At 44.5% G+C, this 26,107-nt stretch overlaps 1 protein-coding gene across 6 annotated transcripts in view; it reads right to left on the bottom strand.

The window, feature by feature from the left end:
• Window positions 1–13,459: 13,459 nt before the first annotated feature.
• Window positions 13,460–26,107, bottom strand: part of LOC308597686 (transducin-like enhancer protein 4) — a 135,465-nt gene continuing 122,817 nt past the window's right edge. For 5 of the 6 annotated variants that reach the window (XR_014013105.1, XR_014013106.1, XR_014013107.1 and 2 more), the window contains 7 exons: window positions 25,739–25,988; window positions 24,335–24,582; window positions 17,590–17,737; window positions 16,994–17,144; window positions 16,663–16,739; window positions 15,410–15,859; window positions 13,460–14,288 (listed from right to left, as the gene is read on the bottom strand). Coding sequence is in view for 1 of the 6 variants with exons in the window: in XM_081213668.1 (XP_081069794.1) it covers window positions 15,752–15,859; window positions 16,663–16,739; window positions 16,994–17,144; window positions 17,590–17,737; window positions 24,335–24,582; window positions 25,739–25,988 (982 nt within the window). In the remaining 5 variants the exon portion in view is untranslated. Of the gene's footprint in view, window positions 14,289–15,406; window positions 15,860–16,662; window positions 16,740–16,993; window positions 17,145–17,589; window positions 17,738–24,334; window positions 24,583–25,738; window positions 25,989–26,107 lie in introns of those variants that run through there. The other variant, XM_081213668.1, reaches the window with a different exon arrangement.

Below are 26,107 nucleotides of genomic sequence, written 5' to 3'. Positions count from 1 at the left end.
AACAGGGAATTCCACTCACAATTTCCTTGGACCACCCACAGGAATGATGTTGCACTGTGGAATAGTGAACCCAGAGATAACAGTGCTGCTTTTGTTTACATGAATGCTTATTTCAGGATTAGACAGCGCTAGGTCAGGAACCTCTGACCTTGATAGGAATTATTGCACACTTTGACCTCAGATTCACTCCTAACTGTGGAAAGTGAACAAAGCTAATCTAATCCAGCTCAGAAAGATGGCACAGGGGAGAACATGAGGGCTGCATCATACATCACATTTTGAGGTGTGAACACACAAAAAACAGTTTTATGTGTACACCTTCTAATGGAAGTGGGACGCGGGTGGCGCTGTGGGTTAAATCACAGAGCCAAGGACTTGCCGATCAGAAGGTTGGCGGTTTGAATCCCCGCAAAGGGGTGAGCTCCCGTTGCTCAGTCCCTGCTCCTGCCAACCTAGCAGTTCGAAAACACTTCAAAGTGCAAGTAGATAAATAGGTACCGCTCTGGCGGGAAGGTAAACGGCGTTTCCGTGCGCTTCTCTGGTTCGCCAGAAGCGGCTTAGTCATGCTGGCCACATGACCCGAAAGCTGTACGCTGGCTCCCTCGGCCGATAAAGCGAGATGAGCGCCGCAACCCCAGAGTCGGTCACAACTGGACCCTTTAGCTTTACCTTACTAATGGAAGTATGACTGCAACAAGCGTGTTTGCATTCTTCAGGGAGCCAGGATTGCTTGCCCACCACCATACAATGCTGTTTTGCAGCCCCAAGAAAGGAATAGATTCCCAACCTTGCTGAGTTCCTCTAATGTTAGGTGAAAAGATGTATTAAAAAGTAAGCTAATGAGCAATGATGACAAGACTCTATACGCATGATTTGCCAGCATTTCCCAGACTGGGTGTCAGATGTGAGGAAGTGTAGGCACCCCCTCCAGTTTGAATTCCTAAAATAAATATGGCAGGAACAGTTGTTGACAACTTGCCCAGGAAACTGGAGCCTTCACATGTCATCATATAAATAGGAAAACGGTGATAGCATCATCCATACTCTGCCTAAGTCACAGAGAACTACTGATTCCTTGGGTGATTATGGGGACTGACTCAGCCCATATTAAAAGGTCACAGCTAATTTGTGGAAGGAACACGGGTGGCACTGCTGTCTACACCACTGAGCCTCTTGGGCTTGCTGACTGGAAAGTCTGTGGTTTGAATCCCCGTGACGGGGTGAGCTCCCATTGCTCTGTCCCAGCTCCTGCCAACCCAGCAGTTCAAAGCATGCCAGTACAAGTAGACAAACAGGTACCACTGTGGTGGGAAGGTACATGGAGTTTCCATGCACTCTGGCACTCATCATGGTCCTCTGTGTGCCAGTGGCGGTTTAGTCATGCTGGCCACATGACCTGTGGACAAACGCCGGCTTCCTTGGCCTAAAAAGCAAGATGAGCATCACACCCCATAATCGCCTTTGACTGGACTTAACCATCCAGGGGTCCTTTACCTTTACCTTTTTACTAATTTGTGGTGCCCCTGTTGGTATTTTATTTTACCACTTCTGCACTATTATACCAAAGAGCTTACAATCTAAAATCAGACAGAAAGGAGCATACAGACATGAAATCATAAGAGCTCTGCTTGATCAGAACAAAGGGCCATTTAGTCCACCATCCTGTTTTCAAACAGCTGTGGGAAGATAGCTGGGATTGGTGTATTGACTGATGGTGTCACAAAAGCATTGAAGAATTTCTGCTCTGTAGTTGTCAGGGATAAAGGGACATTTGGGGAACTTCTGCAAACACCGTTTATTTTCTTCTCCTTTCTCAACTATCTCAGTGTCGCCTCTCCTGGGAAAAGAAGCAAGCAAACAAGCAAAACTTGCACATATGGGAAGTTTTCCAAAGGTGCTGGTGAAAGTAAAAGGGGGGGGACTAGACAAGTTAAAAAAAAAAATCAGAAGAATTATAGAAACAGGCATATTATACACATATTATACAGTCCCAAAACATTGGGCCATCTAGCCTAAAGTGGTTCAAAATGAATGGTGGCAGCTGAGTATGGCTGTATTCACATGGCACTTTATTCCATTTTCACAACTTTCCCCTGTTAATTCATATCCCCTAGATGCCTCAAAATTGCCAGTACCATCCTGAAAGCCCTCTAGCCATCACTGATTCCCAAGGTGTCATGGTGTCCCCTTGAGTGGGAAAGGGGTTGCAGCAGCAAGAGGAGGCGTCCCATCATCTGAGAAGGGTCGGCCGCTCCCTCCCACAATGAAATTCACCCACAATTGCATACTGATGTAGATTAAAATGACCCCATTTTCATCTGATGAGTGTTGGAAGGTATGTTAATTTCCACATTATACACGAGCTTTCCCGTGATGTAAAAGTCACTTCTGGTACTATAGTGGAATGTAGTGCAAGTTTAGCCCTCATTTCCTCATATTATTTGCAAATGGATGTTTTTCTGAAGGCGAATACCACAGAAATGAGCACTAAACGTGCTCATTTGGGTGACAGAGAATGACCCCTGCAAAACTATTGAGCTGTATCTCTTCCCTAGTATACCTGTCTTGAAAATAATATAATAATAGTAATAAGAACAAACGCTGCAACACCTGTGAATTCATTTCTCCAATATCCCTTCGGTATTTACAGCTTTTGAACATTTCGCGCATGGTGCGTTGTAGAAGAGGATTAGTTCATCCTGGCTACAATTCTTTTTTGTTTTTGTTTTTGTGTTACTCTTAGAAATGTTGCTAATGCAATTAATGCTTTAAAAAAAAAAAAGCAGACGGGATCAGTGATTGTGTTTAATTGGGTTTCCACACAGCAGGATTTATATTTCCCAAGGCTAGTCTTACGTGTCTTGTGGTAACAGACTTCCTTTTGTGGATCTCTTTTTCAGAGCTGCCAAGAAACGTTTGTCCCCTGGCAAGCAGCCAGCACAGATATTAGGCCCATTGTGAGAGGTTGCTCTCTAATGCGGCTGCTTGCTTAGGCGAAGAGGCAAATTGAAAGGTGTTCTCCCAGCACAGCTGCAGCGAATATTACTGCACTTAGCTATTGGAAGTTTGCATAGCATGTTTTGATTAGGGACTGGATGAGCCGTGGAAGGGTCTGAAGTCTGGCTCATTTCTCCATAAGCCAGATTTTATGATGCCTGGAAGTTGATGTCGCCAGAGCTCTTGGTGATACACAAAAGAGGAGATCCTATGCTCACCAGCAGATTGACAGAAGGGCGTAAGGATGGAGGGGAATGTTGCCAAATTCATCATCTCTCTCTAATCCAGCTATAAAGAAAAGGGATCATGTGGTTTTCAGTTTCTCTCATGAATCATCATAGAAACTGCCTTCTACCAAGTCAGAAAATAGAATACCAAGTCCATAGAATCAGAAAATCTTACGAGTCATCTAGTCCAACCCCCCCCCCCCCATGCAGGAATCTCAGCTAAAGCATCCATGAGAGAGTACACAACCCCCTGAGAGAGTCCATTCCACTGTCAAATAGATCTTACTCTCAGAAAATTGTTTCTGATGTTTAGTCAGAATCTCCTTTCTTGTAACTTGAAGCCATTGGTTTGAGACATACCCTCCAGAGCAGGAGAAAACAAGCATGCTCCCTCTTCCATGTGACAACCTATCAGATATTTGAAGATGGATATCATACCCCCAGGCTAAGCATATTCAGCTCCTTCAAGCATTCCTTGTAAGGCTTAATTCCTAGACTCTTAATGAGCTTGGTTGCCCTCCTCTGCACATGTTCCATCTTGTCAATATCCTTCTTAAATCGTGGAGCCCAGAATTGGACACAGTATTCCAGGTCTGACCAAGGCAGAATAGAGTGGTACTCTTACTTCCCTTGATCTGGACACTATACTTCTGTTGATGCAGCCTCTACAGTGGTACCTCAGGTTGCATATGCTTCAGGTTACAGACTCCACTAACCCAAAACGAGTACCTCAGGTTAAGAACTTTGCTTCAGGTTGAGAACAGAAATCATGCTCCAGCGGCACAGCAGCAGCAGGAGGCCCCATTAGCTAAAGTGGTGCTTCAGTTTAAGAACAGTTTCAGGTTAAGTATGGACCTCCACAACGAATTAAGTACTTAACCCGAGATACCACTGTAATAGCTTGTTTTTTTGCTGCTGCATCACACGATTGACTTATGTTAACCTTGTGGTTCACCAAGACCCCTAGATCCCTTTCACATGTACTGCTGGTAACCCAGGTGTCCCCCATCCTATATTTGTGCATCTGGTTCTTCCTGCCTAACCACAGAACTTTCCATTTGTCTCTATAGAAATTCATTTTGTTAGCCTGCGCCTACTGCTCCACCTAGTTCAGTCTTATCTACACTGACTGACAGCAGCTTTCCAGAGTCTTCCCCATCCCTACCTGGAGATTTGAACCTGGGACTTTCTGCATGCAAAGCAGACTCTCTGCTACTGAGCTATGGCCTTTCCCCAGTCATCTCCAAAACAGAATGGCTGCTCTCCTAACACACATGTACATTCCATTGATTTAACACGCACAGAGGATTTACATGCATGAAATTGGGGGGTACAATGCAAAGGGACAAAACAGATTCGTCTTCAAATATGACAACTGTAGTTATATAGGACTGGCTGTAATTTTCTTCATTTTTCTTTCACATTTAAACACATTCCATTAGAACAGGAAGATTATGAATCACATCCTGTCCAGGCTGTAGAACAAGTAGCGTCAGTAATTAAAACCACCATTTTTCTAGCTCAAACAAGAATGCTTTATAGGAAGCATTAAATGTGATTGAATTATTTTATAAATGCATTCATTACATTATAAGTGTCTGCACAGACGCTTCTGCCGCTGGGATTACAACTTACTTAATTGTGGCTTTGCTGAGAAAGGGGCAATGAAGAAAAAAAGGGGGTTTCAAAATGTGGCGTCCCAAAGTATAGAGAGCAAAGACAAGGACAAACACTTTGCAATATAAATTGTAACTGGTTGCCCTTGAATATGGCCTGGCACGGGATGTCATGTTAAGATTGCTAATTTGGACCAGGCGTTATGAACGCATTCACACTGATCCTTGCCCACGTCCACTGGGCCTAATTCAAAGTGCTGGCTTTCACCAACCATGGAGGCCTCTCGTTCTGAATTATGCAAGGTGGCAACAAATGAGAGGCACCTTTCAATGGTAGCCCCCAATCTGGGATGCTTTGCCTACGTTTCCGAACACAATTCAAAGTGTTGGTGCTGACCTTTAAAGCTCTAAATGGCCTCAGTCCAGTATACCTGAAGGAGCGTCTCCACCCCCGTCATTCAGCCTGGACACTGAGGTCCAGCGCCGAGGGCCTTCTGGTGGTTCCCTCCCGGCGAGAAGTGAGGTTACAGGGAACCAGGCAGAGGGACTTCTCGGTAGTGGCACCCGCCCTGTGGAACGCCCTCCCATCAGATGTCAAGGAAATAAGCTGCTATCCTATTTTTAAAAGATATCTGAAGGCAGCACTGTTTAGGGAAGTTTGTAATGTTTGATGTTTATTTTTATTATATTGCCTAAAGAGGCTCACCCAGGGTAATGATCCTTTTCTTTTTCTAGGTCTTTTAACACCGTGTACATATTTTTAACATCAGTTAACCAGTATTAACTTCACCATCTCTTGAAACTGGCGTTAATGGATACTCGCTTGAATAGATGGGCTTTTCCATTTTATTGGCAGCTAAGAACTGGGCCCATGTCTGATGTGCCCACTTGTTGACCCTGCAGGGTGGCAAAAGGTGAATTGGGGGCAGGCAGCACTGGACTGCTTGAATGTTAACCTTCCCACTGGATTACAGCTGATGCCACAGTCCCTCGCTGGAACTGAAGCTTCTTGTAAATTGTTTTGTTTTCTTTATTAATAAGCTGCATTTGGCTGTTGAAATTCTTGAATCTGTTTTATTGTGTGTCACCTAGAGGCTTCTGCATGAGATGACAGACAATTTATCTATGAAAAGAGACAGCTGCAATGCTTATAGGCACCACAGACTATCAGGCCTTCCTAGGGTGGAGATAGCTACATAAAGTTAAACCTCTGTATGTGTGACGAGAAATGATAAACTTTCCTTTTATCTTGGCAAGAGTAAGTGATTTATGGTAAACTTTAATGTACTGACGTGACATACACAATTTGTCACAGATGAAGAGCTTGAACCACTTTCATGTAAACAAATCATAGCTTTTCTTCCTGGTGTCGCTAAAAGGCTGTTTGACACCCTTTGTAAGCAGTAGAGAATCACACTGGATCCCTTATCAAGTTAATCTCACAGCTGGCTTCCCACCGGCAAACCTGCTCCATTATACATTGATTTCAACTTTGAAGCCTTAACTCTCTCATATTTGCCTATTTACCTAATTGACACTGTCTGAGACTCAACTCCATACATAAACAAAGCCTGCAATAAACCCTAGCATATTTCAGTGACCCACATAAAAAACAACCACCAGGGGCTGGAGCGAGGAGGCTAGCCAAGGGTATAGATTATAATAAGGAAAGCATCATCCGATACCTGTGTCTCCTGTGCCAGAATGTTTTCAGTCAAGTGCTGTTCTTACATTAATTCACTGAGCTGGAATTTTAATGGACTGCAAAAGTCATGTGACCAGCAGAAATCCAGAGTTAACAAAACCCATTACTTTAAGTGATGAATGCAGACTGGACTGGGAAAAAAGACATGATTATAAATGTGCTTTACACCCACTGTCCTTGTGCTCATAGCAAGTGTGAACTTCATGAACCAGAGCAGAAATACCTAAAGAGCAAATCCTTGTAATTCAGAGCTGTAATGAAATTATTCTAGTGATAGTCCATCTGTGACTAAGGCTGCAATCCGATGCACAATTACGTGGCAGTAAATGTGGCTGATCTCACTGAGACGGACTTAATAATTTTTTAGCATTTCAGTAGCACTTTTGAGTGTCCATAGCTCCACATACATTCTGCCAGTAGTCCTTACAACCACCACCACCCTACAAGGCATATCAATAGTGAGAAGCCATCCCAACAAATCAGAGAAGCCTCACGGCAAAAAGGGCACTGTCTGCAACAGACAGCTGAACTCCATCTCCCCTTTAAAGCTGCAGAAGATGGTGAGGAATGCAACCACATGCCCGCTGCAGGAAACACCTCTTTACCTCGGGTGACCTGGCGGTGGGCCCTATCGATCTTATTGAGATGCAAAGCCCCATGGAAAGCTCAATGCTCCATTATCTTTGACCTATGACCAGGTTAGGGGCCTGAACTTTGATTTGTCTAAGATTGCAATGGATTGTTTGACTCCAAGTCCAAGGCAGACCACTGCGTTCAAATCATTTTTGCCTGCATGAAGAATGAGGGCATCAGGAATGGGACTACTGGATGCTAGGTTTTTTTTACAGCACTCAGGGTGTTATTATCGTTTAAAGGCAGAGCAACTAACAACAAATTACAACAGCAATGTTCTTTTTGAGATTTATTTGGCTGATGCACATATGTGCTCCTGGACACTGGTAAAGCACTTCATAAAAAGGAAGCAATATTGGAATACTTCATTCGGTTTTTGAACTTTAAAACTCTGTGGTCTTCTCACCAGGCTAGGTGGTTCACAGCTAGCTCTCTCAGCTGCTCCCAAAAAAACATGCAAGTAGGCCACACTGGGCCATGGCAATGATGGTCTTCTATGTAATTTGTCTATGGCCAGATAGGACCTATAGGTTGCCCCTTAACTAGCTCCCCATGGAAGAGTGGAATGGAAATTTCAGTTCCTGTTATGTATATCTAAACCTGCCTCGTTGCAGCAATTACTGACACTAAAATGGGGCCTTTAAGTAGTTCCGTCATCATTTTTTGTCTTTTGAAGAAAATCCCTATGTTTTATTCTGTTGAAATTTTGTGCTTTTAATATATTATGAGCTACTCTAGGAGAACTTGCCCTGAAAGGTGACATACAAATGCTGAAATAAATAAAATTAATGGAATGAGGATAATTTTGGAATTAATTTACATGGGGATACCTGAAGAAAACTTCTTATGGACTCATGGCATGAAATCTAAGTTGGCTGACATAATAAAGGAGAAATGTGTAAGATGGGGGTTGAATAAAAGTAAGATGCAAGCATTACAGTCCATAATAATTAGAGCTTAAATGTATGCTAAATAGGCACAGCTATAATCTTTTACAGAAGCTGAATGGTAACAATTGGCCAGCTAATGGTATTTATACCTACAATGGGGCAGGGAATCACTTGCAAGGGACAGTCATAGATGGCACAGATTTCCTGGCATTGGTGAACTAACTAACACAGATACTATGATTAAAGAATCTTTTGTTTCAATTTAACCCAACAAGTGACATTAGATTTCTTGAACTGCAATTTAGCTGCTTCACATTGTATTTAAGCTGCTTTGCTCCACAGTGACAATTTTCAGGTCAGTTACACAGTGTTGCTTTGTCTCCAAAAGCTTATGCTGTTAGTCTTTAAGGACCACAAGGCTCTGTGATGGTTTTTGCTGCAGGAAACAACATGACCCGGAAGCTGTACACCAGCTCCCTCGGCCAATAAAGCGAGATGAGCGCCGCAACCCCAGAGTCGGTCACGGCTGGACCTAATGGTCAGGGGCCCCTTTACCTTTTAAAGTGAAGTAGCCCCCATGAGATTTTTGTTGAAGGAATGAACAAGACTAGAATTCAGCATTGCAAGTAGGATCAGGCCCAAAATACAGACAGCTTCAATGAGCAGCGCAATATACTTTGGAACTCCCTGTCTATTGACATCAGGAAGATGCCTGCACCAAACTCTTTTTGATACCTACTTATTCAGGCAAGCCTATCCAGATGTATAAAAGATATATGCATTATTATTATTTTAGGTACTGTTTAATCATACTAAATATTTTAAATAGTTGTGTTAACTGTTTATAATCCATAATCTTAAAACTTTGTATTTTTGTAAACTGCTTAGAGGTGTTGTGTGTGTTTCTTTCTTTCTACAATTGATGAACAAATAAATAATCTGGGTAGACAAAATGCTGAGGCAAGAATAGGCAACCATGAAAGGAAACTGAAGGGCCTTCAATTCTTGAATCTCCATGTCCTGCTCCCTTAGAAGTCTTCCTGGAGTGGAGAACATGTGGCCCTCCTGGTGTTCTTGGGACTCCCATCAGCCCCACTTGCATAGCCAGTGGTCAGGGATGATTGGAGTTGTAGTCTAGCAACAGCAGAAGGCAAGGGACAGGTGAGATTTGGAACAAGGAGTCAGCAACTCAGCAGACACCAATGTTCAACTCTCATAAAGTCTCTTATATTCTGAGTATCTCTGCATGCTGAGCCACACTGATGCTAACATGAGAGTTTGGTCTCCACAACTTTGCATCTTCTCAGAAGCTGAGCTCAAAGAAAGCAGCAACCCAGCCCTTTCCTCCATTTTTCACATTCTCTTGCACTTCCAAATAACCCTTTACTTCCGCTCTAAAAGTTAGCATTGGCTGGAGTTCAAACACAGCAAACATGGAAATATTCCTCTTCCCACCTCTTTTTCCCCCTTGTCAAGGTCTTTGGACAAAATGGGGCTGGATAAATGTCATTTTTTATTGTAGGTGACGTACATGTGTGTGTGTGCGTGCGAGAGAGCTGTCATAGTGACATGGTTAGTGGCTTCCTTTCACAAGTCAGGACTGTAAAGTGAAAGAGGGCAAGAGATTATAGGGCTTGTTCTGACCAAATTCATCAAGTCTGTCCAACCCCATCAAATGCCAAAGCACTGGAAGGCCATTGACATGGAGCCCAAGAGCTCTTTGGCAAAAATATAGCAGCTGCCAAACACAAGCTTGCGCCCTCTATGATCTCTACTGTTAAATGCATCTGTCGCGCATAACATGAGCAATATGCATTAAGAATTATTTGCCCGCTTCTCCACTAAGTTAAAAAAAAAAATCCTTTTACCTGCCTCCACTTTCCACTTGTCCATCAGCTTGTCAAAGAGCTTTCCACTTGAGTTCCAATCACCTAAATGCAATGGCGGCCTACCCAGGAAGTCTATTTAGGATGGAGAATCATATAGTGTGGCTTGATTTTAATTATACAAAACCCTGCTCTCCACGGGAAGGGAAGCTTGATTCTGAAGGAGTCTCTCTCAGCATATTACCCATTAGTAGAATGACTCTACATACTCCTGCACTATTGTTCGATGTATTTTAGGAGTCAAAAGTGCACTACATACCTAATTTTTCAAAAGCAACCCATGATTTGGGGTGCTCAATAGAAGAGAAGCATTAAGGCAGCAGTTTTCCAAAAGTATAGGGATCCATCCTTAGAAAAACAACAACAAGGCTTTCTTTTAGTGGCTGGGTTTAGATGTTACCCACCCCCAGAGGAGCCAATGTGAGGCAATTGAGAATACTTCAGAAGATTTATTTAGAGACTGTGAAATTACATAGTTACGCAGCACTCTCGATACGCTGCACAGTTCTCTCAATATGCTTTTAAACAACTACTGATTTTCATCAATGATATATTTTTAAGTCTTATTGCTTACTTTAATTTTCTTTCAAAAAACTTTCTTCTATTCACTGAAAAACCTTAGTTGAGCTTCATCCCCAATGCTGGAGATTCATTAACTTGACAAATTTTTAGCTTCATTTCCCCAGCTAAATACATTTGGATGAAACGCCACCACACTGCTGAGAAGGAAAAACATTTTCTAAGATTAGTGTGTTGTCCCACGGCATACGTTTGAAAATATAGATATATATGGGTGGTGCTGTGGTTTAAACCACTGTGCCGCTTGGACTTGCCGATCAGAAGTTCGGCCGTTTGAATCCCCACGACGGGGTGAGCTCACGTTGCTCAGTCCCTGCTCCTGCCCACCTAGCAGTTTGAAAGCATGTCAAAGTGCAAGTAGATAAATAGGTACCGCTCTGGCGGGAAGGTAAATGGCATTTCTGTGCGCTGCTCTGGTTCGCCAGAAGTGGCTTAGTCATGCTGGCCACATGACCCAGAAAAACTGTCTGCGGAAGCGGACAAACACTGGCTCCCTCGGCCTCTAAAGCAAGATGAGCGCCGCAACCCCAGAGTTGTTCGCGACTGGACTTAACTGTCAGGGGTCCCTTTACCTTTAAGCTCGACAACTCAACAAATTATATCACATGCTATGCTTATGTGTGTGATCGTACATCCCTTGGTTGGGTGTCCAAGGGGTCATAGGATGCATTGGATTTACAGCTGTGATGTCAAATTTGGCATGAGGTGATTCAAGGGATCCTAAGAAACATGGGAAACTATCATATACTGAGTTGGACTGTCTGTTCTGACACCTTAGGACTTCTGCCTTAGTTAAGAAATTCTACTTCTAAAAACACCTCCTCATATTTGCTCTGCAAACCTTGATTTCTGCACTTTAAATTTCGCTTCAAGTTCTGAACACTATTCAGTTGTTTCAGTTGTCTAGTAGAACAATAAGAGGATATTTTAATAATCTCTCTGATCCCACACATTTCTACTTTGAAGAGACAAAAATAAAAATCCTGACTTGACTAACAAGATAACTCTATTGGCCACTACAAAGCATCATAGCTGTATAAGAAATGAAAAACAGAGGCAATGTTTTTGACTGAATCCACGTGAAGTCAAGTGACCCACAGGCATTCTTCACTGCAGTCAACAGCAGTTTTATGGACACATTGTAAATGTCAGGCTACGCCTTTTTTAATAATAAAAAAGACACTATAATACTGTTTCCTTGTAACCAGGACAGAAAATCTTTTGGTAAAAGTAAAAACATTTATTGGTTTTGACATTAAAAAAAAACTTGCTCTGTTGGGTAGAGATGCTGTACTCCAAATACCGGAAGAAACGCGAAGTCTCGAGGGTTATGTTCAGTAACTCTTGGTTCAAAAGCAGATGCGGCAGGTGCATTATTTAAGAGCTTGTCAAATATGATCTTCTACAGCACATTTCTTCAAGCTTCATCTCTCCCACTGATTGTGAAGGGGGCACACGGTGGAAAATGTGGGACTTAGGACTTCGTCTCTACTCTCTTTTCAGTACTACCACCCACTGGCCCAAACCATATTACATACATTACATAAATGAGCAACCCATTGGAATCTTAGTTCACATGACCTTGTCACATGACAACTAATCCACAAACTTCAAAGGTATGGCTCTGATCTGATCCTCCGCACCCTGTGATGTGTTGCAGACTTAATGTAACATAGGGAGTGCAATCAAGGTAATATACCGTGTGCTATCCTTGCAGAAGGCTATCAGTCACTGTTTGCTACTTGTGAATCAGAGGCCTGGATTTAACTGGATTTTGCTTTTCAAAGCATCCCAGTTAACAGAATATAAGAAATTAAGTACACCTCAAACAAGGACATATGTGAGCTGATACAGCAATAACCAGATCCAGCATCTGAACAATGACACAGGATATTCACAAGGGAAGGCCATGCAAAACAGAGCGGCCTCATAGATGCTCGGAATAAAGCAGTTGGAAGGATTGCTTTATGGGCAAGGCTTTAAATTCAATGGCAGCAACAGGGCAAGATGGGACCACTATCACATAACTATCATTGAGAGCTGATTAGCACAACCCTTAAATGTGCAGTAGGCTGCTTTCTGTTCATTCTGATCACAAGTCAGCCTTGAAGAGTGCAAATGCATAGAGATGGTTAAGAGTATGCTACCAAGATCATCTTGCCATTGAATGTGCCACCTTAAACAGCCCTAGAACAGTCTGACCAGTTGCAAATTGAATTAGAGCACTCATACAAATCACTTTGCCCCATGCAAGCTTCAATCTAGGCTGTCAACCCAGATTTCTTTAAAAAAAAGTTCCCCACCCATGTGATCATGTCAATTACACATAATGCCATAGAACCAAAGGAAAAAGGATTGCATTCTTCTCAATACAAAATTATATCAGAGTTCCTGAGGAGAGAAGGGGGAGGATTGTTCTTTGGATGTGGAATTACCTGCTTCCACACCCAATCGACAAAATTACAAGAAATAGATAGAAAGGAAGGGTGGATTTACACCACAAACCTCTATCCATACAACTGGTTTTACTGTTGTGCCTTCCCGCAAATGATGACAAATGCAAAGAATTGTTAATTTGGTGAGAATGCTGAGAATTTTCTAACAGACACTTCTAACTCCCTCTTACAAAACTGCAATTCCTAATTTTCCCCAGGGAATGACTACTGAACACTTTACGTTTGCAGTATAGAAACTCCCTGAAGAAGGGCACATAAATGGGAGCTGAATCCTGCAATGCTCATGAAGTTGGCAAAAACTGCATTTCACATCTCTCTTCTGTTCATAAATGGGAAAAGAGACACACATGGGTGAGAAGTTCTTTCTAACACACACACTGTTCATCGTGTGGGCTTAAAAAGCTTTTATGCCTGTCGGTTGGGCTCATTTTTGTCACACGCAGAGGGAGGGAAATTTGAAAAACCACATCTTACAAGTTACTTATGTTTAATGCTTAAAAGTTTGAATGCACAAACGATAATCTACCATTATAGAAGTACTTGTGGTCAATACAATGCATTAGAACTATGTACAATGACACAGTTTAGTATCAAAATCTTTCTACACTGTAGAGTATTACGAAACTGTTAATGACATCAAACACTGAGCACTTAACACAATTATTATCTTTTTTTTGCTACCACATTTGGAACTTCAATGAACAGTCCATTTCAACTTGCAGCATTAACCCATTTCTAGTATGAAATTAAGTAAATTTCTACTTACACAATAAAGATTTATCTACACAGTTCTTTTGATTTTGATCCATAGCAGCAAAGGCACTGTACATCAGCAGATCCACAGACTTAAAAGATTTTTTTTAAGCATTCAAAAAAAAAAAAAAAAAGAGTCACAGGTCATAGTTTAACAGCAACAACAACAACATAAAAAGATAACACAATGTTTCTGGCACAATGGCTCAGCCTGCGTCCATTTCAGGGACGTTCAACTAAGACTTGGGTAAAACAGGCGGTAAATAACGCAAGTCCTTCTCCCGAGTGAAAATCCATTCTGTTCTGCACTTCAGAATGAGTGCTCTTCTAAATCCTACCTCTGAGGTCCTCGCTTTTATAGTTTGTACACTTGTAGAATCCTTTCCCTTCTCAGTGCCATTTCCAATGAATATATCAAATATTTTTCTGTAATCTTTGTAACTGCAGAATTGCCCAAAGACTCACATCTCCCCTTTCAAAGAAATGTGGCAAAAATGTCCAGAAGGGATGAAGGTCATTCTTGGAGACACATTATTGTACTTCTCTCTGAAACATACAAAAGAAAAGTGATATTCATCATTTTGGGCAACACACTGCACTTGTTGCAAAAGAACAACAACATACACAGGACTGTTTGCAAAACACTGTAAAATGGCAGATTAATATAGCAATTCTATTTTGGGCGTATTTTTTTGATACCCTCGTCATATGTCACTTGAACTTGCCGTTGATAAATCAGAGTTACTGTATGAGCCCCAAAATACAGTAGGTGAAGCAGGCAAGACCCCACTGTGTGTAACCTCCTGAGATTAAACCAACACCCATTTGAGAGCAGAAGTGGCAATAATATAACCCAGTTTTGATATAGAACTACCAATTTTTTCCCCTTTCAAATTTCCAGTCAGCATGTTTGCCCGTATAAAATTTCAAGACAGCCAGAAAAACTTATGCTTGACTTTGTCTGGATTGGCTTGGGTCTGGAGAAGCATCTAGTCTATGTTTGGTGGGGAGGAGCCTTGGTCATTTTGTGTCTGGCTCTGACTTGCCTCTGGACCTGCTATGCCCCCACACAGGCGCAAGGTTTGCATAAGGCCTATGCATATAAAATCAAAGGAGCACAGCACCAACATATAGGGAAATAAGCCCGGATCATGGACCATGCTTTGAAGTTGGCTTTCTTCCCTAATCCATAGTCAACATTGATCAGTTTATCTGGATTTGGGCTGGGAGGGACAACTGTAATTTGTTAAAAACAGAAGTAAAAGTTTCCACCAGAGGTGGAGAGTGAGGGAGAACAAACAAGCCCTCAGGGCCGCAATGATAAATCCTAGTTTAGTTATAGTGCAAATTGGACCATTGTCTGTTTTAACATGTAGCAGACCTTTCAAATTTCAAGGCCATCCATGGCTGTCTGGCAAGGCCAAAGGCGAGGCAAGTCAGGCGAGATCTTCTGCAGTCCCTGTTTTCCTAGACTTTCATCTGAACAAGTTTATCACCTCTTGTAATTAATTATGCATTGTTTATTAAACAATAGAATTTAATGAAGCACTCATTTGAGATCAGAATTGGTGCAGATGTGTACACTAGGTAATAAATGGTAAATTCCCATTCTTTACCAAATAGCCTCATCCCACACAAACAATACAAACATTGAGAATGCAACATACCTTTAAATCCAAGGCAGAAGCAGACTACTTTATTTAGTCAGTTCCTTGTTAAAAAGATTTTCTTTAAACAAAATAAATACATTACAGCTATGATACATAATTGAAAGAGTCAGTTCCCTGTTAGGTATGCTTATTCCATCTTCTTCCAAGTAGATAGCTGGAGATTTGGTATTACAAGTCCTTAATGGGTGCCTGATATTAAATAGCAAGTCTGGTGGGGAAAGTCCACAATTGTGATGAACAGTTTCTGTCCTCACTTTGGGAAGGAAAGAGAGAAAGAGAGAAGAAAAATATACAGCAAAGTGCTACAAGGAGGAGTACAGTTCTCATTCAGATTTGTCTCTAATAAATAACTTCATAGACTGTAGCCTTCTTGTCCCCAGAACCGGTAACAATGTATTTGTCATCCACAGAGATATCACAGCTAAGCACAGAAGATGACTCTTTGGACTGAAAAAAGAAAAGAGAGAAAAAGAGAGTTAACCACCCTTTGCACAAAAAATTGCAATATTAAACTCTTCCCTTCAAACAAGACTTTTTCAGAATGGTCTAGCCATTTTTGCTTCCTTCCCAACGTCATTTTTTTTTGTTTCTGCACCCTTAAACTTAAGTTCAGTAAACTCTGCAGACCTGAGACATTGATCATGTTATTGTTTACATCAACTGTCCTCCAGAGATTAAAACCAAGATAAGTTAAGAACCTACTTTGTTACACAGCACCCAATTAATTCCTTCAGTAGTTAATGGGGAAACAGAAACAGCTAATGTGTTGTCATCAAGTTAACCAACAGGCTAAAAATTAGCCCCAAAGCAGGCAATTTGGGAAGGAACGTGCAGAACTTCATGAATTGTATTTAACATATACCCCCACAGCACAAAAATTAGCCATAGACTTGAACAATGTGCAAGCTTGTCTTGCATGTATTCCGGACAATCATGTTACCCAATCACTATTGGTTGTGACTGGTTGTGAAAAATAGCCTTTGTGGCAAATGAAGGCATGCCGTGCCAAAATGGCAAAGAAAGGAAAACTGTGTATCTAAGGAGAACACTGAAAGAAACATTGAGAACTGCCAAAGTCTGCAGCAGAAAGAAAGAATAAGGTGGGGTTATGGGAAAAGGGTGGTAAAATGTCGCTATGCGAAGGGAGGTTGCTGAATGTTCCCTGACAGAAGCTCTACAAGGTCCTACGACAAACCATTGGTATGAGGCTGCTTTGTATGTGGTTAACATCCCACCTCTATGATTTTTACCTGGAATATGCTGGCTCCATAAGGTGTTCTCCAAGCATTCAGAAGGTTGTCTTTTCCAGTGCTTACAAACCATTTGCCTGAAATCAGATTTAAAAATAATTAGAAGCAGTTTTTCAATTGATTAATCTGCACATCAACAAAATCTATTCTCTTCTCCCCTTCCCATCCATTCTTTATCCCTGGTTGAAACAATGATCTGCAGCTGAACGGCTCACCAAAACAAAAGTCAACCATACATGTACAATTAAATATCTGCCATTTGATTCTCCCTTCTTGGTTTTTACAGGAAGCAGGTTCGGAAGACGGCACTACTGTATACTGAACTGCTTACCGCAGTGAGCGAACTTCAGGGATAACACACAACTCTCATGAAGATGAAGTTGATACTTGTCTGGTTTTGTGACATGCAGCACTTCAACATTGCTGTTCTCCATTCCTACTGCCAACCATTCTCCAGTTGGGCAATAACCCAGTGAGAAGATCTGCAATTAAAATAGTACACAGGTTGATGCTTAATGAAAGCTTTACACACCTGTCTCGGTGACGGAATTTACTGCTGCTGGGAAGATAATTTGGTGTAACACAGTTTTTTATTTTTCAAAGAGATGCTAATGAAGCGACAGCACTAGTTCAAGAGACAGCAGTTCAGATAAACAAAACTCAATTAACTGTGTAACTTACGGCACTGATCAAGACCTACATCTTAATTCTGAGATGTGCTGAAATAGCATTTTTATACAGGTTATCTTGGAACAGGACCTATAGATAGCCGATCATCTACAGGAGCCCTACACACACCAGTTAAAGAATGCAAAAGCCAAAGGAAAAGATTCTTCTGTGGCTGTTCTTCAAGTCTGCTTTAAGAACCTTGATTTTTAAAATATAAAAACATCACAGACTGCTTTTAACTTGTTGTGAATTCTTCACCTGTGATGTGAAGTCGTGTTGCTGTAGCTGCCTGCCTTCTCTTAGGTCCCAGGATCTCACTGTATTGTCCAGGCCTCCTGTCCAGAGCTTAGTGCCGTCATTTGAAATATCAATACAACTGGCTCCGTCTGTGTGGCCCTGGAATTGCCTGGAAATGTCAAAACAAGGCAAAAGTGCCATCACTTTCAAAAGAAGTATGAATTGAGGCAGGAATTTCACACACACACACAATTTTAATTTTTGGATGTATCCTGAAAACAAATTACATGATCCATGTTTTTGCATCAAGGTAATGCGAGAAAGCACCAGATCCACAATTTGTGCTCTTTAGTCAGTAGAGATAGATGCTGTGACGTTACTATTAAGTAGTGGGTTGACATAGCAGCCGGCACAGCGATTTCTTCAAGTAGCTCTTTATTAAGACAAGCTGGAATAGAACTGCCTGCGAACAGCTCAGCCGGCCTGTATTTATAGGCAGCCGGCTGTCAACATTGTAACCACAACAGCTCAGAGTTCCCGCCTAAACTAACTGCCGCGGACCTGAGTGAAAACTATCTACAGACCTGAGTGAAAACTATATACAGTATCCCCCTGTTGGCCCAGGGTGAAACTACACTACATAACACCCCTCCCCACCGAGATAAGGCGTTAGTTACAATCGTAATGGTTTCCTTATATAGCACTACGCGTAATGGTTCAATTAGGCACAAAAGCATATCGGTTACATTTCCCATACTTAGACCAACAGTGATACCTGTCCAACCACGTAGTCCTTTAAATGAGTTGGGCACTTGGAAACTCTGCCAGACCGCCGGGGACTGGTAGCCAAGTCCGGAGGGCCACACAGTTCTCGCTGAGGCTGTGGTGCGACCCTAGGTGGCATTGGAACCAACTCCCCTGGATCCGCTGCTGTGGGTGGAGCCTCCGCAAGTGGAGTGGTCTGAGTCTGTTCTGAGACGGCTTGGTTCGGCTCCACGCTGGCAGTTTGCGAGGGAGGTGTAGGTGGGGCCTCGCCATCTGTACGTGTCTCTTCTGGAGCCGCAAGCGCAGTTGGGGGCACCTCGGTAGTGTCTAAGTCGCCAACCCTGCGCCTAAGCTGGTCTATGTGCCGTCGCCACAAACGTCCGTCCTCGAGTGCCACCTGGTACGAGCGAGGTCCAGTGACTCCCACTACTGTGGCTGGCACCCAAGGGATGTCCCCCACATAGTTCCAGGCAAAGACCTGGTTTCCTGGGACAAATGACCGTGGTGCGTTGGCACAGCCTGGGGGTTCAGCCACGGCAAAGTCTGGGTGTAGCCGGTCGAGCGGTGACCTGAGGCGGCGGCCCATAAGCAGTTCAGCAGGACTCCTCCCTGTGGCCGCATGAGGAGTGATGTGTTGCACGAACAAGTATTCGGCGACCCGCTCATGCCAGTCTCCCCGGTCCAGGCGCGCCAGTGCCTCTTTTGTCGAGCGCACCATTCTTTCCGCTTGCCCGTTGCTGGATGGATGAAAAGGTGCCGTTAGGGCATGGCGGATGCCCAGTTCCAAAAGATACCGCTCAAACGTGCCTGACGTGAACTGCGGTCCGTTGTCAGAGACAAGGACATCAGGACACCCATGCGTTGCAAACAGGCCTCGTAGCACCCGGATGACAGCTTCGGTAGTGGTGGAGGGCATCAGGGCGACCTCCAGCCATTTGGAATAGGCGTCCACCACTACCATAAAGGTCCGGCCGTGAAAGGGGCCAGCCAGATCAATGTGCACCCTCGACCAGGGTGTCTTTGGCGTCTCCCAGGTGTGTCCCTTAGCTGCCGGTGGTGCAGGCCTCGACTCTTGGCACGCTTGACAGGCGGATACCTAGGCAGTGATGGCATCGTCCATATTAGGCCACCAGACGTAACACCGAGCCAACGCCTTCATTTTGACAATTCCCGGGTGGCCAACGTGCAGAGCCTCCAGGACGCGCTGACGGAGTCCCTGGGGAATCACGACGCGGTCTCCCCACAGCAGACAGCCGCGATGAGCTGAGAGTTCATGTTGTCTGGTTGCGAAGGGCTGGAACTCCGATGCAAAAGGCCCTTGTGGCCACCCCCTCCACACCCAGTTGAGCACCCGGCTGATGGTGCGATCCTGGGCAGACGCGGAGGCCACAGTGGCAGCCGATACAGGCGCTGCCGGAAGATCCTCAATCAGAAGGAGCGATGAAGCTGGAGCCGGGTCTTCCACAAATGCTGGAAGAGGGCAACGGCTGAGGGCGTCGGCATGGCCCATCGATTTCCCCGGGCGATGGATGAGCCGGTAGTGGTAGGCAGCCAGGAAAACAGTCCATCGCAGCATGCGTGGTGAGAGGACCGGTGGAGTTGGACAATCACTGGCGAGGAGGCCCAGGAGTGGCTTGTGGTCAGTGATGAGGTCAAAAGTCCTGCCATAGAGGTATTCATGGAACCTCTTCACTCCAGCCACAAGTGCCAATGCCTCCTTGTCGAGCTGGCTGTAATTCCGTTCCGCCGGAGATAGTGTCCTGGAAAAGTAGGCGAGCGGTGCTTCTCTTCCATCTGGAAAACGGTGACTAAGGACAGCACCGATGCCAAAAGGTGAGGCGTCGCAGGCAAGGACCAGCGGTCTGGATTCACTGTACTGTACCAGCACACTGTCTGAAGAAAGGAGAGCCTTGACCGCGTTGAAGGCCGCCGTCTCTCGATGACCCCAGGTCCAAGGCGTCTTAGTGCTAAGGAGTCGGTGAAGAGGCTCAGCCACTGTGGCTTTGTGGGGCAGGAACACGTTATAAAAGTTCAGCAGTCCCAGGAATGCCTGCAACTCCGTTTTGTCCTTTGGGGTGGGGGCCTGCTGGATAGCGCGGATCTTGGATGTGGTTGGATGAAGGCCGGAGGCATCGATAAGATAGCCCAGGAACTCTACCTGTGGGACGGCAATCAGGCACTTCTCCCTCTTTACCTTGAGCCCGGCCTCCTGGAACCTGGTCAGCACGGCACGGAGGCGCTCGAACAGCTGCTGGTGTGATTCTGCAGACACCAAGACGTCATCAAAATATGGTACCACGCCCGGAAGCCCTTGCAGGAGACGCTCCATAAGGCTTTGGAAGATGCCAGGAGCCACACTCACCCCGAACTGCAACCGGCGGCAACGGAATGCCCCCCGGTGGGTGACGATCGTCTGGGCTTCAGCAGTGGCATCATCGACTGGCAGTTGTTGATAGGCTTGGGCAAGGTCCAGCTTAGCGAAGACCTTACCCTCACCCAGGGAATGCAGCAGGTGTTGGACAACAGGAACCGGATAAGCGTGCTGCTGAAGTGCCTTGTTGATTGTGCACTTGTAGTCAGCGCAGATTCTCACCGACCCATCTGGCTTGACAGGCGTGACGATGGGGGTTTCCCACTTTGCGTGGTCAACGGGCTCCAAAACTCCTTGGGCGATCAGTTTGTCCAGTTGTTCGTCCACCTTAGCCTTGAGAGCAAAGGGAACCCGGCGTGGCTTAAGCTTGATGGGGGCGACTTGTGGATCAAGGCTAAAGGAGATGGGCGTACCAGTATATTGTCCCAAGGTGCCGTCAAAAACCTCGGCAAAGTCTTTGACCAGACCCTCAGTCTCTGCGTTAGAGATGCAGTTGATGCCGGTGACTTCCAGGCCGAGGGCATCAAACCAGTCTAGCCCTAGGAGGCTTGGCCGCTGACCTTCGACCACCACCAACCGGAGCAGGCCCGAAAAATCCTTGAAGGCGATCCGGAACCGGCCAACGCCTACCACGGGAATGTCGTTTCCCTGGTAGTCTCTCAGGTGTACGCGGTGAGAGTCGAGTTGCCTTTTGGATACTCTGGGTACCAGTCTTTTGATGGTGCTCCATGACACGACGGACAGGGCAGACCCGGTGTCGATCTCCATGTCACATGGAGCTCCTTCAATGAGCACCGTGACGTTCAGCTTGCGTCGCGTAGACGAGTCGGTTTGGCCAATCGTGGTTCCAGACGGGCAGCGGCAGTTGGTGAGAGCGAAACAACTTTCCTTGGCAGACTGGAGTGAAGACTTGAACTTGCGAGTCGATGAAGGGGGGGTGTCAGCCGGAGCCGATCGGCAGACCTTAGCGATGTGGCCCCTTCTGGAACACCTCCTACAGATGGCGTCTCTGAATCGACACTTGGCACGGGAATGGTCGCCTCCGCAGCCAGCACATTCCGGTTGGCCCTTGGACTTCTGTTGGAGCTTCCTGCGCTCCCGCTTTGTCTGGTGCACGTCATCGTCTTCACTGGAGGATGCCTCATCACTGCTGGCCTCTTCATGATGCACCGGAACTGGCCCCCTAGCAAGACGCGGGCTGCTGGACTTGCGGATCTCCTGGGCGGAGCGTTCAGCAGCTTCTGAGGCCACAGCCTCCTCAATGGCTTTCTGTAGCGTGAGGTCTGGCTTGGCTAGGAGACGCCGTTGCAGATGGATGTCCCGGACCCCGCAGACGATTCGATCCATCAGGGCATCGTCTAAGTCTCGGAACTCACAGTGCATTGCAGCCTGTCGCAGGGCGGTGGCGTAGTTGTTGATTGACTCCCCCTCTGCCTGGTTCCGGTGGTAGAACGCATGGCGGGCAGCAATCTTGGACGGCTTTGGTGCGTAGTGGTTGCGGAGCTTCTCTTGGATCGTGTCCCATGGTGTTGCCTGGACTGCTTCAGGCGCAACCAATGCTCGGGCCGTCTCAAACACCTCAGGCCCACAGAGGCTGAGGAATAGGCCCCGCTTCCGATCCAATGATACTGCTGTCAGCTCGTTGGCTTGGAGGTAGCAGTCGAACCGAGCGAGGTAGGAGTCCCATGACTCAGAGGCTGGCGCACACGGCGGTAGAGGCACAAGTGAAGCCATGATTCCGATGCCGGCGTGAAGGGCGATGGATGGAACACAGTGCTCTAGCCAGAACAGTCAGCTCTGAACTTGGTTCTGCCCAGTGATTTCGCTCAGTGATTTCGCTCTGTGATTCAGCTCAGTTCAGAGGCTGGCCGCATCTGGCTGTGCTCTGATGTCCATCCATCCCATCCTCGTCGCCAGTATTAAGTAGTGGGTTGACATAGCAGCCGGCACAGCGATTTCTTCAAGTAGCTCTTTATTAAGACAAGCTGGAATAGAACTGCCTGCGAACAGCTCAGCCGGCCTGTATTTATAGGCAGCCGGCTGTCAACATTGTAACCACAACAGCTCAGAGTTCCCGCCTAAACTAACTGCCGCGGACCTGAGTGAAAACTATCTACAGACCTGAGTGAAAACTATATACAGTATCCCCCTGTTGGCCCAGGGTGAAACTACACTACATAACACCTACCATATATGAGAGAGTGCTGGAGGGGAAATAGTTAAATAGGTTGCACAGACAGGACCCAGGGGGGTGGAGTCAGTGGGTCTATAAAGGAGTTCTGGGGGGAGTTTGTTGGGAGTTGTGGGTGGGTAGTTGGTTGGTTTGAGTGGGTTGGCTGGTTGGGAAAGGCAGTTGGTTATAGAGAGACAGTTAGGGCAGTTGGTCCTTGAGTGTGGGGTGGTAGCAGAGATAGAGAGAGGAACATAAGACTAAGAAAGTAAAGAGGAACACTCTTTGGAATGCTGCAATAGTTTTGTTTTAAGTCTGAAATAAAATACACTCTTCTTTTTAAGAGATCCAACATATGTACACCTTCTCTCTCTCTCTCTCTCTCTCTCTCTCTGGCAACCCAATCACTGCATTTCCTGTAACCCCCCCCCCCCCCGTAGAGTGGCTTCAACACAGAACATGATTATTAGCTGAGGACAACCCATGTTTTCCATGTATTATTACCCTTCAGACTTTGCATAGGCTATTAGTTTTTGTTTAGCCTTCTTTTCCACTGGAGGTAACAGCAAACCAATGCATCTCAAAGAATTCCCAGCTTGGAGGTACTTAAACTCTCATCTGTATTTAATTAGGTTTACTGCCTGCCCTGCCCTCAGATCTCAGGAGCAAAATGAATTCATTTTTTTTAAAAAATCAATTTTTCCACGCAAGCCCCAAAGGACTCATAATGAGCCAATGAAGAAGAAACAAAGGAAAAAAGAAAGTATAGGAATTCACATGACTGGTACTTTCTGACAGCCACTCAAAATCATGTATACATGTTCACACAATCTAATTTCAGAGACTACAAACACCAGGGTCTTTCATTCACCCATTAATGCATATACATAATTTTGACAGGAAGCTGTTTTAAACAGAATCAGACAATTTACCCATCTAGCTCAGTATGGTCTGACTGGAAGTAGTTTTCCAGGATTTCAAGACAGGTCTCTTCCCCAACCCTGAGCTACAGCCCTTGTTTCTACTATGTCTGCACAAAAATAACAAATTAGCAGGCCACTTGAGCCATACTGTGTATTTTAATACTAATACTCTTATTTGTTCCAGCACCAATCAAAAATCTAATTCTAATCTTTGGACTACACCCACACACACAGTCTGCAATGACTGCTGCTTCACAGGTAGCCTAGAAATGTCTCCTTTGACAGAATGGGGAAACACTGGCAGAATGGGTAGTGGAAGGCTGAAATAGCCCCAAGGACTCTTCCCATCCAAATAATCCAGCATTAAAGGTAATAATTCATGATTCTGGAAGCCTAATGCGCAAACAACTATTGACCTTTCAAGTTTATGGCTGCTTCATTTGCTATAGCTCCAACCACATGACACCCCCAGTGCAAACACAGAGTATGGTGAACACATTTAGAGTTGGCTTGACAATCCGTCTTAAGCTGACCTACCTGACCAATGTCTGATTGTGCAGATCCCAGACTGCAATGTTCCCATCGCTACAGCAGGAGAAGCAGACCTTGGAATCAGGGCTGATTGCCAGAGCATAGCAGGCAGGAGCCGAGGACGTCAACTCTGCTTTTATACGCGGAGTTGGAGCTGCCAGGTCCCAAATGGATAACGTGCTGGCTTCCCCGCCAACAATCAGGGTGCGGCCATCGGGGAGCAATCTGCAGGAGCGGATGTAGTTATCTCTGTTCTGTAGAGACAGAAGCCATCAAGAGATTACTCATGAGGAAAGGAAAACAGCATTAACACGAGAGCAGGAATCCATAAAAGTATTGTATTCCCTCTTGGTTTTAATGAGCCATTTATACTTATGACAATGATAAAGTGGATTAATGCCAGAAAATTACACGACATTAGGGAAGTACTTAAACTTGATCTACAAAATTCAGCAGTGAGAGATATTTAATCTTAATTAGTATCAAAACGCACATGCAGCCCTGTGCCCAGCCCCAAACAGTTCAGAGCTTGCGAGCCTTCTGAGTGCTTATGGAAGCCTACAAATTTTTTTGAGGAAGTTTGTGTTTCTGTTATTTTAACCCCTTGAAGGAGACCAACGTCACTCTCAGCAGACAGTGACTTTATAAAATCTACCACCGCTGCCAAGAAATAAGAAAAATCAAGAAACAAAGATCTGGCAAGTATTTTCAGTATTATAATAGTAGCAATACAGGGGAAGAAAGTATCAGGTCAAGAATGGGGAAAAGATAACGAACCAAAAGCTAGAACAACAATGCTTCTCAAATCTGACAAATTTTCTCTTATTTATTAAAATCTTGTATCATTATAGGTGCTATTGTGCGCATCATCTTTAAAAAACAAAATATGCTTCTTGCGTCACAATTATTGCTTTTACTCAGATGCAAATTCATGTTAACCTAATAAAATGATGAACTAGGTAATCTCCTAACATCATGATTAGCCAGTTAAAATTTCTTTAACTGGATTGTAGCCACAATAAATGTCACTTTTAACAAATGCAGGTAATAATTTGAAAACTATCTAATGCTGATGTTTTTTCTTGGTTAAGCACCCAAAACTGAAGAATTATCCTCTATAGAAAATGCATAGCCTAAATTTAGAGATACACAAACAGAAACCTGTATTAAAAGTTGACAGGTTCCTTTGAAATTCAATTAAATCCCAGAGTTTAAAATATGTGATTGATGAATTACGCAGCTGGCAAAATTACTGGGTTTTAATACTACTTAAACTATATGCAGAAACATCAAATTGGATGACTAATTTACAGGTGCCCCAACCACCCAACAATGGTCTCTATGCCTCCATGGCCACCTCACCACTGCCAGCACCAACTCTCTAAAGACCTTTTGACTGCCATTACTCACCAGGCAATCCAGCTGAGAGACAGGGCTCTTGTTGCCTGGATGACTGATATCCCAGACCTTGACACATCCTTTCCCACCAGTGTACACATGCCTTGTGGGGTTGCTGATTGTAACTGCACAGACCACTTCCCCGTGGTTCAGGGTGTTAATCTGCCGAGCGTGACGTGGGATTCCTGGCCCAATGAGGGCATCAGGAGGAAAAGGTACAGGCTGCATTTGGCCATCTGCACTTACATGAAATGAGTATGCCCTAGGGAAAGATGAAGAGAGAAAAACATGTTTCAATAAGCCACACGTGTGGTACGCACAAGACAAAGGGTTTACATAGATGCAGAACGTCTCTCTTAACTTAGAAAAAAGATCCAGGCT

The sequence above is a fragment of the Podarcis bocagei genome (assembly GCF_964188305.1).
Source record: "Podarcis bocagei genome assembly, chromosome: 11".
Lineage (NCBI taxonomy): Eukaryota > Metazoa > Chordata > Lepidosauria > Squamata > Lacertidae > Podarcis > Podarcis bocagei.
This window is presented reverse-complemented; position numbering and strand designations above follow the sequence as displayed.